General features: G+C 38.6%; 1 protein-coding gene across 1 annotated transcript in view; it reads left to right on the forward strand.

Annotated features, from left to right (window-relative positions):
* PDE7B (phosphodiesterase 7B) overlaps positions 1-15,580 on the forward strand; it is a gene marked incomplete at both ends in the record, with an annotated part of 148,014 nt that overhangs the window by 95,748 nt on the left and 36,686 nt on the right. Inside the window, one exon of the mRNA XM_080700130.1 lies at positions 13,537-13,688. Coding sequence (XP_080556256.1) covers positions 13,537-13,688 — 152 coding nt within the window. The remainder of the gene's footprint in view (positions 1-13,536; positions 13,689-15,580) is intronic.

The following is a 15,580-nucleotide window of genomic DNA, read 5'->3' on the forward strand; positions in this document are numbered from 1 at the left end:
GAAAGGAAAAGCAAGACCCATTACCAGAAAGAACAGAATTTCAACTCAAACCCATACAGGACTCAGAGGATAGCACGTGCACGCGCGCGCGTGCACACACACACACACACACACACACACACACACACACTCCTTACATTTGTCCTCGGATTGCCTTTCACTGAAACCACCTCCAGTGGGCACTCGACTGCCCCATCTCTTTTGCTCTCCCTTTTTCATTTCTTTTCTATTGCTCAGCCATCTCCTGCCACAGCCACCACACACATACATACAAGGCACCATCTTGCCTTTATCCCAGGAGAAACAGGTTTGGGACTGCATCAAAGGTGAGGGGCAAAATGAATCATCCTGTTCTTGAGAGTGAACACTCACTAGGCAAATCACTTCCTCTTGCCCGTGTAGTCTACTGCATGTGACCATGTCTAAGCTAAAGCCTAGAATGGTCTATCCTAAAGCTTCGCTTACCCATCACAGTTGAAACCGAAGCAAGAGTAGCAAAAAGGACAAAGAGTTCGTCCCACCATGCTCCTCCGGGTAACTGAGGGCAGAAACGCTGCCATGGACAGTCTGCACACACAAGTGCCTCTCTACCTTTGCACAGAATCCCCCGCTCAATGGCTATTTGTTGGTGGAACCTTTCCACACGGCTTAGAACAGCCAATTCACTCCTCAAACGCTTCCATTTTGCTCACTGACCAAAGAACGGCATAGATCTATTAAATAACCATCCCTAATGAGGATGCTACTTTACATTATTGAGGTAGTTAGTTATATTTAGAGAACACATACAAGACATGTGTGTTTTCTAGAGGGAGGGAAAGAAGACAAGCATGACCATGGGCCGTGTAAAACAAGTAAGATTATGCTCTGAGACATCTCAATCAGCGGTCGTCCCTTTGGGTACAACTTTAGACGACTCACAGGCTCCAAAATGGTTAAACAGGAGGCCTGTGCACATCCTGTCAGTTTTATTTTGAGCAGCCTGTTTGCCCAGTACCTCCCACTCTTTTCCTTCCCCACAAGCGGCAGTTCTGCTCTATGTACACAACAAAAATGTTTGTCTTGTCCAAAGCTGCAGGCACCAACCAATGTCTGTGAATTTCTTTGGGTAACAACATAATAATCAAATCACATTAAGTCAGTGTCAGTAAGACATGTGTTTTCAATTTGAAAACCCACAAGTGATTTATTATTCGTTTCCTAATATTACATTTGTACATTTAGTGAAACAGGAAAGTTCCATACATAGAATCACTTCCAAATTTTGCTATGAAGTTATTTCTCTGGTTGTTTTCTGTTTAGTGTAGGAGCTGTCTTTTAAGATTAGCATTTCAATATTTCTCACTCCGACGTTCCTATTCAATGATATCTATTTTTATTCTTCAACTTTTAAATTTTTGTTGATATTAACACACCTGTATTTATGAGTTATATTAAAATTTTCTTTGGTGGTTTTTTAGTATACTTTGTATTATGGTAAATAGCAAATGTGATCTACCCTCTTATATTTTTAAGTATACAGTACAGTTTGAATACCTATAAGTTATAGTATTGTACAGCAGATCTGTAGACATTTTTCATCTTTCCTAACTGAAACTCTACACCCATTGAACAGCAATTTCCTCTTTCCACTCCAAGCCCCCTGACAACCACCAATCCACTTTCTGCTTCTATGGTTTGAATGCTATACTATACTTTTTGTTGAAGAAAGAAATTTGAAATCTCTTAGGTATTGATATCTTTGATAAAGATCAGCTATTCATGCATCTGGAAACTGCCATAGTCATCTAAAACAAGTCTTCCTTTTTTATCTAGTTCAGTGTGAAAACATACAGTTTTTCGTGGCCTGTTAATGCTTTAATGGTACCTTGTTCCCTAAGAGAGTCCTACATCAAGAGCTATATAGATGTGATTCCTTCTAAAGTGCCACTACAGTTCATACAGAACGATGCACCATGAGATGCAGTCTTGATGTACAGGCAAACATCTGAAGATTTCTGCTGAACTGAGAGCGGATATTTGCGTTTAGAGAATTACATTCTAACCATGTGCAATATCCATTTAAGTCAAAAGATTCATCCAAACGAAATTTAATTCAAGCAGCTTTTGTAACCTACAAAGAAAAAGCAATTAGCTTACAATGTATTCCTTTCCAAAGAATAAAGGATAATAAGTCCTTTTCTGCAAGTATTTAGGAATAAGTTTCTACCCAGGGTTCTACCACTGGGTAAAATGAGTAGAATACTCATCTACCACTACTGTAAAAACATACTTATAATCCATTCCAGAAAATTCAACCAATTCAGAAAAGTAGAGACTTAAGTTCTTCTATTCAAGGAATCACCTCTGTTATCTATTTTGATAGAAGAATGAAACAATTAATTCAACTTAACAACTACATGATAGCCAGATAATATGCTCCAGGCACCATAATAATAAGATATGGTCCTGCCCACCAGGTCTTAACAATAGCAGGCAGCGTTTGCCTACTAAGGCGAGCCAAACCACTACAATACCAACAGCAAAGCATTGGGACTCATAGAAGCAGCTAAATGTGTCTGACTAGGAGGCCAGGAGGCAAAACTTGTGCTGAAGGATGGGGTGGCAATGCGACAGGTAGAGATAGTATTCAATTGGCTATTAAAGCAGAAAACCATGGGAGACAGTAACAGAGACCTATTTGTCTGCAGGGCATCCATAGAAGACAAAAATGGAAAAATAAGTTGCCCGTATAAATACTATAATACTTAATCAAGCAGACACTGGGGAGTGATTGTAGGCTCTGGAACAGAGGACTGACATGGTAGAGGTGGTACTTGAAAAATAAATCTGTCAGTGGTGTGTGAGATGGATCGGAGGGGTGGCCAGAGGCAAGGGCTTAGACCGTTATTCTGGGATGGGGTATAAAGGACAGAGTGAAAGGAGAGAAGCAGATGTACATTACAGCATCCATTTGGAATTTCTGTAGTGAGACCTAACAGTCCAAACACTTATCTCCCGGTAAAAGACCACATTTATTTGAAATATATGCCGAGAACTAGAGAGTTACTGCAGCAGCTTTTAACCTCTGGAGACACAGAATCAACTAAAAGTTTGGTCACCTCAATTTGCTTACCACAAACCATCACCCTCCAAACTCTGGATTTGCTAAACATTTCAAACTCAGAAGCGGCGGGTTCAATAAAACCACATTGGGCCTGGAACGTATTTCTCCTTCAGGGCTGAGGAAATTTGATCCATTTCTTACTAATTCATTTAAATTTCATTCAAACTGGGATTTTTGAAAAGCCTTCCTATTGCCCCAGGAATACTTAAGAGCTTACTTTTAAAAGACTTTTTCCCTCTTTACAAAAAGGAAACAATAGTTTTCCAACCATTCTTGACCCCAGAATTTGGAGATTCGTACTACATCAGTTAGAACAGATTTTTATGGTAGGCAGAATAATGGACCAAAAACAGTCAATTTTGCCAAAAATCAGTGTATCATGTGGTCGAGGAGGACAAGGCCTCAACCCTCTTGAAGGCTTTGCTTCTGCTGATGCAGCGGGTGGGGTCTAGTCAACCAGGGGAGGCCAAGCTCCTGACAGCCTGTGACTCAGGTCAGCCGTGTCGACGGTCTCATCTTTGTCAAGAACAGAAAAGAAAAGCAGCAGCTGCAAAAAAATTAATGTTAAAAAGTTTTAGATCTAGAGAAACAATTTTGCCCTACCTTAAGGAAGCCTGTCCTCCTCCTCCCCCTTCTCCTCCCACTCCCTGTCGGTGTCGAAACAAAGCTCTTCTAGCGACAGCCGTCAAGAAGTCGTGAGTGTTTTTCATACACAGAAGAGCTAATGTCATGGGGCTTTAATACATTCTATTCAAGATCCGAGTTTGGAGAACCTAAAATAACTTCTTAGATCCTTTAAACTCAAATCAATTTCCCAACTTCAAGTTGAATGCTAAGGTGATGGTATGTTTTATTTGGGTTTGGGTTTCTTTCCTTTTTTCTTTTTCTTTTTCATTTATTTATTTATTCATTTATTTGTTCATTTAGTGTGTGTGTGTGTGTGTGTGTGTGTGTGTGTGTGTGTGTGTGTGATTATTCTGGAGGATGTATCCTTTGTTTCTTTGAAATTCACAACTGATTATTTTTTACTTTTGTATTAAAATCTGAACCTAGCAGATAATTTAATTTGTCTTTTATCTCAAGCTTGCTCAGGGTCTCAAAAGTTATTAGTAAAAAGTATTAATAATATATCCAACCATGCAAGAAAATCTCTGCACTCAATAGGGCAACAGGCCAAATAATATACTTGGTTGTCATCAGTTTCTACCCACCATTTTCTAACTCTATGCATATATGCTCAGAGATAAACAAATATGTACATATATATGCACATATATATGCAGAGAGATAAACAAATATGGCCATTTATGACCTCTGGTGATTTCTGAGAGCCTGGATAAAATGTAGTATTTTATTCTAAAAAGGGTTTTTTTTGGCAGTTGGTTCTTTTGGGGAATAAATGGAAATTTGATGTGTAAAGATGCTAAATTATGAAATGGGGGATTTGAATACTAAGTCATTACAGCCAAGACCAAATTATTAAATTTGCTCAAAGCACGAAAATGTGGAGTGTTAAATAATTTGAAATAGCACTAGTCTCATTCAGAGACTGACACCTTTAGCACCTTGTCAAAAAAAAAACCTTGTCTACTCTTGTATGTTTGGGAAATTCATCGAATTAATGGAAATGTAGCTTTTCCATTAATTAACCTCAGTCTTCTTCCTCCCCTTCCCCTCCTTTATGGCTTTGCTGAGGTTTCCCCTCCATTATCTGGAGTCCCTCTGGTATCCCTAATACTTCCTAGTTTGAGCATATTAGAGAAAACATATGTCCCTTCTCTTTTGTGCTTGTCTAATCTCACTTTACATAATGTCCTCCAGGTCTTTCCATCTTCTTGTGAATGACATGATTTTGTTCTTCTTTATCGCTGAGTAGAATTCCATGTGTGTATTTCCCATAATTTTGCAATCCATTCATCTGTTGATGGAGACCTAGGTTGGTTCCATATTTTGACTATTATGAATTGTGCTGCTGTGAACATGGGTATGCATATGTTACTGTTGTTCTCTGATTTCAACCCCTTTGAAAAGATACCCAGGGGTGGTATAGCCAGACATATGGTGGATCTATTCCCAGTTTTCTAAGGAATCTTCACACTGATCTGTATAGTGGCTAAACTAGTTTGCACTCCCACCAACAATATAAAAGAGTTCTTCTTTCCCCATATCCTCCAGCAAGACCCTCTTTTAAAATAGAAAAATAAAAAGGGTCAGGAGTGTAGCTCAAGTTAGAATGCCCCTGGGTAAAAATCTTTAGCATAAGATAATAACAATAATAATAATGATAATGATAATAAAGTTTGTCTCATCTTTTTTAAAGCTGCACATTCAAAACTGAACCTTTGCCCTGACTTCTCCAGGGCTCAGCACTCTTGAATGTAGACTGGAGCACACACTTCAGGAAAATAATTTAACTCCATCAACATTTTCACACCTATAACTTGCAGAATATTGTGGAAATTCAACAAAAACTAATAGGAAGCTGATCCCTATGACCTTACAGTCTAATAAAAAAAAGTCAGACTTATGAATAAGAGCAGTTTATACTGAATGGGGTACAACTAAGTGTTAGGACTGAGGTCAATTAAAGCAAAGGGCAACACAGCAGCAGGACCTGGGCCTGCCATTCTATTTGTGGGTTTATTGAAGAAATTATCTCAAAAACAGATACGTTTTATTATCTTACTTATGACTCAAAAATGACATTTGAGCCGGGTGTGGTGGTGCACACAAGTCCATCCCAGGACTTGGGAGGCTGAGACAGGAGGATCGCGGTTCGCGGACAGCCTCAGCTACTTAGTGAGGCCCTCCACAACTTAGTGAGACCCTGTTTCAAAATAAAAAAAAAAAGAAAGAAAGAAAGAAAGAAAGAAAGAAAGAAAGAAAGAAAGAAAGAAAGCAAGCTGGGATGTATCTTGGAAGTAGAATGCCCCTGGCTTCCACCCCCAGTACCACCAAAAAAAAAAAATGATATTTGATTATGATATTTCTTTAAACTGACTAAATTCAAATTAAGTCAACTAATTTTTAATTTAATTTTCATTAGGTTGTAATAATTATATACATTAATGTAGTACAATGTGATATTTCAACACACATTCATGCAGTGGGATGACTGCAGTTTACAAAAACCTATCTTTTATTTTTCTTTTTTGCAGTACTGGGGGTGGAACCCAGGGGCATTCTACCTCCAAGCTACACCTCAACCCTATGTTTTTATTCTTTATTTTGTTTTGGGGGGTCTTTGGGTTTTTTTCTGGGGGGGTGGTAGTACTGGGTGTGGAACACAGGTGCTTTTCTACCTCCGGGATAAACTCCCAGACCTATTTTATACTTTATTTAGAAACAGGGTCTCACTAAGTTGCTGAGAACCTCACCAAGTAGCTGAGGCTGGCTTTGAACCTGTACAATCCTCCTGTCTCAGCCTCCCAAGCATTGGGATTACAAACGTGCGCCACCACACCTGCCTATTCTTTATTTTGAAACAGGGTCTCACTGAGTTGCGGAGGGCATCACTAAGTAGCCGAGGCTGGCCATGAAGCCGTATCCTCCTGTCTCAGCCTTCTAAATGCTGGGATTACAAATGTGCGCCACCATACCTGGCAAACCTACTATCTATTTTATGATAGAGAAAAGAGATGAAAGATGATGCTCAAAAGCTTTGGACATAAATGATAAGGAGAGGGAAATGTTAACAAATTGTGTGTGTGTGTGTGTGTGTGTGTGTGTGTGTGTGTGTGTGTGTTTCTGGAGATGGAACCCAGGGGCATTCTACCTCTGATCTACACCCCCAGCCCTACATTTTATTCTTTATTTTGAAACAGGGTCTCACTGACTTGCAAAGGGCCTTACTAAGTAGCTGAGGCTGGCCGTGAACTCCGATCCTTCTGTTTCAGCCTCCCAAGTGCTGGGATTACAAACCTGAGCCACCATGCCCAGCTCAAATCTTTACTATTTCCATAATATGTAAGATTATGCACTAGATACCAAGGATTACAAAGTTTGATCAAATGGTTTCTGACCTTGGGTGTAACTAATCATTTATACCAACAACTCTATGGTATTAGATATATTAAAAGTCATGGAAGGGGCCGGGCGTGGTGGCACACGCTTGTAATCCCCGCGCTTGGGAGGCGGAGATAGGAGGATCGCGTAGGTTCGAAGCCAGTGCACTGGCTTAAGAGACCCTGTTTCTACATAAAAAAGTATAAAAATAGGTCTGGGAGTGTAACCCGTGGCTGTGTAGCCGGAAGTAAAAGGGCTTCCAGGAACCCCAGTACCACCAAAAAAAAAAAAAAAAAAAAAGTCATGGAAGGGAAATTTTTTAAAAGACCATGAATAAACCAGAAGTATTGGTGCACATCTATAATCCCAGTATTTGAAAGGCTGAGACAGGAGGATCCCAGAGACCAGCCCCAGCAACAGCAAGACTCTCAGTAACCTAGTGAGACCCTATTTCAAATTTAAATATATATATATATATATATAAGAGGAAAGGTTAGGAATACCCACTAACCCAGTAAGATATTCCAATAATTATTAGTATAATAATTAGCAGAATAGGGCTTTGTTAGTACATATTAAAGAGGTCCATTGGATTAATGTTCAAAAGTATTGCTATTAGGTTTATATAACTGGATATTCATGTTTTCTTTCAGCCACTTCTGTTCACTTAAAAATAAAGACTTTCACTGTCCTCAGTATCACTTCAGCAACTTTTGCACCAGTTACTAACTATTCAGCTTTGGGAAACAGTTGGTATCGACATTATTCAGGGAACTAGGTAAACAGTGGACAGAAAGGGCCTTGTCATATGGTCATACTCAGAGCTTTGTTATCTCAGACATGTATACTGGATTTTAGATTTCTCCTAGAACAATATTTATCAACCTCTATAAAGAGAATGTGCCATAGAGAAGATACTCAGAAAAGGAAAATAATTTTTATGAACATTTTTTGCATTTAAGCCAATCCCAACTTATAAAATCTAAAAATTACCATACCTGCAGTGCCAACACAAACTTCATAACCCTAAAATTAGTACCAGAGTAGTGCAAAGATGTGTTCATATGTACATATTTGTAATATTCATAAAGAAACAAATGAGCAGAAAACTAATTCCACAGTTAGGGTCAATGCTTACATGAATTAGCAATGGAACATTCTGAAGTACCTCTGTGTAACTAACTATCCCAAATGAGGATCAGGAACCATAAAACAATAAAACCCAAACAAAGACGTGTTAGGGTAACTGCGAATGCCTTTGAATAATGATATTTTTCCTTATAAAGACATTAAATAAACCCAGTACATTTCATTACCCAGTACATTATTAAGACACCCTAGATTTTCCTAAGCTGAATTTGGCTGTGCTATCTTTAAAACTTCACTTAGCTAATCATAAAAATTTCTATCTAGAAATGCATATTATATATGCCTAATTATCAGAGCATATATGCTAGCTATGCACAAAAATTGTTTTGGAAAAAATCAGAACTTAATTAATAATTCCATCACATTTAAATACTTTGAAGAGTAGTTCCTAGTACCATTATATAGAATGATTACTTCTTTACAGAACTTTCTAAAGGGGATTTTTTTTCTAATCAATTTTTTAAATTTATTTTTTATTGGCGCATTGTATTTATACATCATAATGGGGTAAAAAACTTGTGTAGGCATAAATGCACCCAGCCAGCCCCCACCCAGTCCAGACCTCCCTCCCTCCCCATCCTTCCTTCCTTCCCTCCCTCCCATGCTGGTTTAGTGGTTGACTTTGATATGAATAAGTACATCATGCACTTTAAAGCCTTTCCCTCTCCCCATCTCCCATCCCCACAGTTAAGCTGTCTTATTTTCTCCTCTATAAGATCTCTTTTTTCACCTGGAGTTCCTCCTATGACCCCATTCACCCTAGCTTTCTCAGTTTTGTAAAAGGAAAATTTTCTAGGAGAGACTTTATACTATATAACTGTGCACTTAAATATGAGGATGTTAACTTTTTTTTTTACTGGGGATGGAATCCAGGGGCATTCTGCCTTTGAGCTGTACCCTCAGCCCTATTTTTTATTCCTTTTTATTTCTTTTAACAATTTTTAATTGAACATAAATAGTATACATTTAAACTATATTTGGTGCCCTCTCCCCCCCGGCCCCCGTTTTCCCTTCCCCACTCCCACCAATGGTTGTCCATGTCTTATTCATAATTTTACACATGTTCAGATGTAGACCCTCATTAATCAAGATCAGCCTTCCTCCTCTCCTATCTTTCCATTCAAACTTTGCTGATATTTCCCCTCCATTATCTGGAGTCCCACTGGTATCCCTTGTGTTTCCTAGTTTGGGCATATTAGAGGAAACATATGTACCTTCTCCTTCGGTGCTTGGCTGATCTCACTTAACATAATGTTCTCTAGGGCTTTCCATCTTCTTGCAAATGATATAATTTTGTTCTTCTTTATGGCTGAATAGAATTCCATTGTGTGTATTTCCCACAGTTTTGCTATCCATTCATCTGTTGATGGTGATCTGGGTTGGTTCCATATTTTGGCTATTACAAATTGTGCTGCTATGAACATAGGTATGCATATGTTGCTGTATTTCTCTGAATTCAACCCTAAAGGGGATTTTTTTCTCCCAACTATATATTCAGATTCTTCTTAGTTTTTCCTTATCTCACATAACACAAATATGCTCCCTAAATGATATTTGATTGATAAGTAATTAATAGATTTGGGTAAATTTGTATTTCTAGAATCATTATATGATCTTCCTTTTGAAGATTTTTTTTTCCATTTAGCTTTATCTATGTCCCCAAGTAAGAAAATTAAGCACTATTATTTTCATAAATGGCTATCTAGCATCACTTCTGAGTCATATGTATGAAAAGATTTATTTTTTAGGCTTTTGGTTATTTTATTAGCATATTTTTTACATTATTAGAATAAAGTGGCACAAGCCATCTAAAAAGCCAAGAATAGCCGGGCATGGTGGCGCACGCTTGTAATCCCAGCATTAGGGAGGCTGAGACAGGAGGATCGTGGTTCATGGACAGCCTCAGCTACTTAGTGAGATCCTCTGCAACTCAGTGAGACCCGGTTTCAAAATAAAGAATAAAAAATAGGGCAGGGGGTGTAGCTCGGAGGTCGAATGCCCCTGGGCTTCATCCCCAGACCCGCAAAAAAAAAAAAAAAAAAATTCCTTAAGAACTTTAGTACCCACTAAGGATTTGGGCCTGATTTAGCTATTACTCTGATGGCTGCAAAATGGTAATTTTCCAACTCTATTGCTTCTTCTACATTTATTGGTTGGCATGCTCTGCACAAAAGAGCTTTCCCATCTAATCTATTTATTTGTGTACTTGCTTGCCATCATCATGAACTTATTCGTTCTTATTCAGGCATTGGTTCATAATCTATTCTCCCATTATTTATTTTGAGGCTCAAATTTTCCCGTTTGCTCAGAGGGACTCTTAAAATTTGTCTCCTCTGGCATTTTTAAATGATCCTATCATTTTTTTAGCTCTCCCTTATTTTCTGGCATAACAAGGTGTTATAGATCATCCTGTACATTTCCTGTCCCAGTCCTAGAATAGGCTATTTCATCAATGCTGTCTGGTTCTTTTTAGTGAAAAACCATATTTGAAAACCAAAACCTGGGCACTAGATGTGCTCAGTGTTACCAGAATCTTGTTGTCTGTAAGCAGACAATAAAATGTGCCCTTTTCCAGCATGTAGTTCATAGTGAACTCTTAGTCTTTGCTGCGCCTGACCCATTAGCATCATTCCATACTTACAAGCACGCCTTTCTCTTTGTAACACTTTCTAATTAGGCTTCTAAGGAATGATGCTCTCTTGGTTTCCCAGTTTTCATGTGATTCTTCTCCAGATCCTGTAATTTTTCCTTCTTCTCTGTACCATTCCAAAGTTGAATTTCAGTTACTCCAGATCTCAGGTGTGGATCCTTTTCTCGTCTGCATCTACATTACTACCTAGATAATCTCATCCGACAACTCTCGCATCTTTAGCTCTCACCAACTTTGTCCCCTCAAGCTCTGATTCACTTATTTCTTTCTTTTTTTTTTTTTTTTTTTTTGGTGGTACTGGGGGTGGAACCCAGGGGCTTTTCTCCCTCCAGGCTATACTCCCAGACCCATTTTATATTTTATTTGGAAACAGGGTCTCACTAAGTAGCTGAGGCTGGCTTTGAACCTGTGCGATCCTCCTGTCTCAGCCTCCCAAGCATGGGGATTACAAGCATGCGCCACCACGCCCGGCTTGATTCACTTATTTCTACTCAACATTTTCACCGGAATTTCTAATAGACATCAAATTCACCATATACAAATTCCTGCCACTCCAGGCCTGGTCCACTGTCACTTGCCCTATCTCAAGTGATGGAAGCTCTGTTCTCCCAATTATTCAGACCCAAAACATGGAGGGACCCAAAATATATTTAAAAGCCCATCAAGTCTGTTCCATCCACTGTTGCTCCCATCATCTAGAAAAGCCATCACTCTTGTTTGGATTGTTTCAGTAGTCAATTAACAGGTCTCTCTGCATCAAACTTTGCTCTTACAATCTGTTCTCAACACAGAATCCAGGATGACCCTTTTTAAATAGGACTATGTTCCTGTCCCCTAGCAGACAAAACTTTGCAGTGACTCCACAGAGCAGAGCCCAGGAACTTAGTAATTTTCATGCCTTCCTTTGCTCAAAAAGCTCATTTCTCCCTCTCTCCTGCTCTCTCCTCTCCTGCTTTTCCTTCTACCCATCAACACCCGAGGTATATCTCCACTCCTGAGAGTTTTTTTAGCTGGTTCTGCTGTATGGAAAGTGTTTCCCCAGATATCTGATAGCCCAATTCCCTCATCTCCTTTAAGTTTGGGTGAAATCCTCTTCTGAGGCCAATTCTCACTATCCCCAACATAGAACTTCTGATCCTGTATTCTCTGCTTTCTTCCCTCGCCCCCCCATTACATGTATCACATTGTATGTTTAACTTATTTTTACACTGTGTATTATCTCTCTCCCTCTACAAGAATGTAACCTCATTTAGGGCAGAGATCTTGCTTTTGTTTACCGAAGGATCTAGAACTGATCGATCTCACCAAGAACCTGGAACAATCAATACCTGTCCCATAGTAGGCATTCAATATTTTTAAATAAGCGAATGAGCCACTTTATCCTATACTTTGACTTAATAAAGCAATGATAATGAATGAGACCCCACCAACAGAATGGAATCCACACATAACCTCTGTAATACTGATGTGTAACGAAGCACGGCTCGGGTCATTCTCTACATATTGTTATGTGTTCATGTTTGCCTCTTTTCATGGGTCAAATCTAAATCCATTTTTAAATAAAATTAATTTTAATCAGGAAGCCTGCCCAGAGAACAGTAGGTCTTGCCAGCCCTGAATAACGCTTTGCATATGCAGTGCAGCCCAAGTAATGAACAGATGTTGGTCATTTCAGTGAATGGCGTTATTACCTCAGTTTCTGGCATTTGTTATAATTTTGAGTTCCATAAAGGAAAACAAGAGATAGGAAAAGGCCTGACAGAAATCAAAATCACTTTATATGTGAGCTGTACATTTTCCTACTAGACTGTTAAATCAACTCTGCTTCCAAAATTGGCAGCAGATGTCACTTAGGTGGCCCTTGAATGACTCATAGAATTTCAGCTGAGGGAAAATATACCTTGACAGATCATCAAATAATGTGCCTGGCACACATCTGGACAGTAGCCATGATGTCAACAATCAGATTTTAAAAGGTACATGGGGTATGAGTATTAAAATATCTCTACAGCCAAAATCAGACTTTTATGGCTACCAGTAAAAGGAAATACAGACCATTAGAAAGCACACACCCTTTCTCTGTTTCTTGTAAGGGACATCTAAATCACTTTTGTGCTGAGATCATTGATTCATTTGCCAGTAAAGTTCCTGGGGCATTAAGAAACATTTTTCTCACAACTCTTCTAATTCAGGTGAAGGAGTTCATCGGACTAAAACAAAACTAGAGTGAGAATCTGATCTAGATCGTTGAGCCTCAGTTCCAATACAGCAGGAAAGAAAAGCACAACTGCCCATTTCAATTACATACAAAAAAATGAGAATTTCACTTACTTAACATACCAGCATCAACAAAAAAATGAAGTTTTTAATTCATATACCTCATGTTTTCCAAAAGTACATTCAGAAATATCTTGACATTTTAGTGTGTCATATATGAGAAATATCATTGATGATATAGAAGAATTTCAAATGTAGAGTTAAATCAATGATATTTAATTCAAGTTTGCCCTCAAAGTATTGAGAACATCTTTTGAAATGTTCTCCTCTTTAATACATTATTTTTACACAGTGGAGAAAATAGGCTGTCTTAAATATATAAATAACTGCATTTGGTTACTTTCCACAGATACAACACACTCAGGGGAAATTGGCACCAAGAAAAAGGTGAAAAGACTGTTAAGTTTCCAAAGATACTTCCATGCATCAAGGCTGCTTCGTGGAATTATACCGCAAGCCCCTCTCCACCTGCTGGATGAAGACTACCTTGGACAAGCACGGGTGAGCCTCATACTTCTGTCTGCCTGCAGTAGACCATGGTCAAGAGCCTCTGCCTCAGCTCACAGCAGCTGGGTCTGGGTTCTCCTACTCTGTCTCTCAGCAGCTATGTGAGTGTGGGTTAGTGACTCAACACACCTGAACTTTTCCCCCAAATATAAAATGATGGTAATAGAAACAACCCACCTCATATGGGTAACACAAGAACGAATGAGGTAGAACCTGTTGTTAGGAGACCTAGCACAAGCTAAGCACACACTCTCCTGCTGAGCTACACAGCCCCAACCCTGTGGTTAAACATGTTTACATGTGTATTATTCTCATGCCTAACACATGCTAGCTATTTTATTTTTATAAATGTGTAAAACATACAAAACACAAACTAAAGTAAGATTTTGTACTGATAAATTACTAATGAGGGAATAACTAAATTTTTTAGACCACTAAATTATTTCATTCTAATAGCAACACTGAAAAATAACCCAATAATTATCAAGTATTAATTCTATATTAGCATAGTGACATAGTGCATTATTATTTTTATAGTCTTTAATTCATTCAACTAATTTTTTTTTATTTATGGTGCTGGGGATGGAACCCAGAGGCTTTCTACCTCTGGGCTACACTCCCAGACCTATTTTATATTTTATTTGGAAACTAAGCTGCTAAGAGCCTCACTAAGTTGGCTGGCTTCGAAATTGAGCGATCCTCCTATCTCAGCCTCCCAAGTACTAGGATTACAAGCGTGTGCCAGCATGCCCGGCATTCAACTAATTTTTAATAATTTTACAACTATTTTTACTCTACATTGATCTAAGAGTGGAAGTTAATGTGTAACAATCTAAAATAAGCATATAGGTGATAGCCTAAATTGCCAAAGAAACTTAAATATTAGTGGAAACTGTCCCACTTTAAATAGAAGTTTGAAGACACTATTTTATAGCTTACATGCTAATATTAGACTACCTATATAATATTAAGAAATATAAATGATCAAGAAATGAGCAGCAAGTAATGCCAGAAAAACTAATTCCCAGTGTTAGGCCCATGAAAAGAAAAAGAAAAGACAACCAAAGTCTAAAACTGGGTGAATGTTTGTTTGTCTGTTGGTTTGTGGTTTATTGATTGGTTGGTTGGCTGGTTGACAGTTGGTCAGTTGGTTGATTGGCTGTCAGGTGGTTGGGTGGTTGGGTGAGTGGGTAGTTGGATGGTTGTTTGGAATTTGGTTGGTTGGTTGACTGAATGGTTGGTTGATGGTTGAATGGTTGATTGGTTGGATGAGTAAGGGTTTGTTGTTTGGAAGTTGGTTAGTTAGTTGGTTGATGAATAATTAATTGGTATTTGAATGGTTGACTGGTTGGATGGGCTATGGGTTGTTATTTGGAAGTTAGTTGGGTGATTGGGTGGTTGGTAGTTTGATTGATAAGAGAGCAAGACTAAGCTCCCCAGCACTAGAGCATCAGTGACAGAACGCACTTGGTGATTTCTGTTCTCTCAAGAAACCACATCTCAAGAAAGGTGATGTTGAGATGTAGAAAGTACAGTAGAGTTTAGATGTCAGATATCAAGTGTTCCAGATCTGCCTTTAGTAATGTGTGATTTGAATAATAGTCTTACTCAACCTAGACTTCAAAAATAACCTACCATCCCCTCATTCTCTGAAGCATTGTGAAGGTCTGCATGTTCCAACTTGAGGTGTGTGGGCTTTGCTGCAGGACACAAGGGAAGCCATTAGGGGCAGGTAGAGGAGCATGAGCTGGTCCTCACATGAGTCAGTGGCTACATAAAGACAGGTAGGTGCAGTTTTAGGAGCTACAGTAAAAGCACCAACAACTGCAACTTTTCTAATCATAGGGGATTTTTAAAAAGAAAAATAGAATCAGCCACATTTTTCA

The sequence above is a fragment of the Muscardinus avellanarius genome, assembly GCF_963383645.1.
Source record: "Muscardinus avellanarius genome assembly, chromosome: 8".
In the NCBI taxonomy this organism is placed as follows: Eukaryota; Metazoa; Chordata; class Mammalia; order Rodentia; family Gliridae; genus Muscardinus; species Muscardinus avellanarius.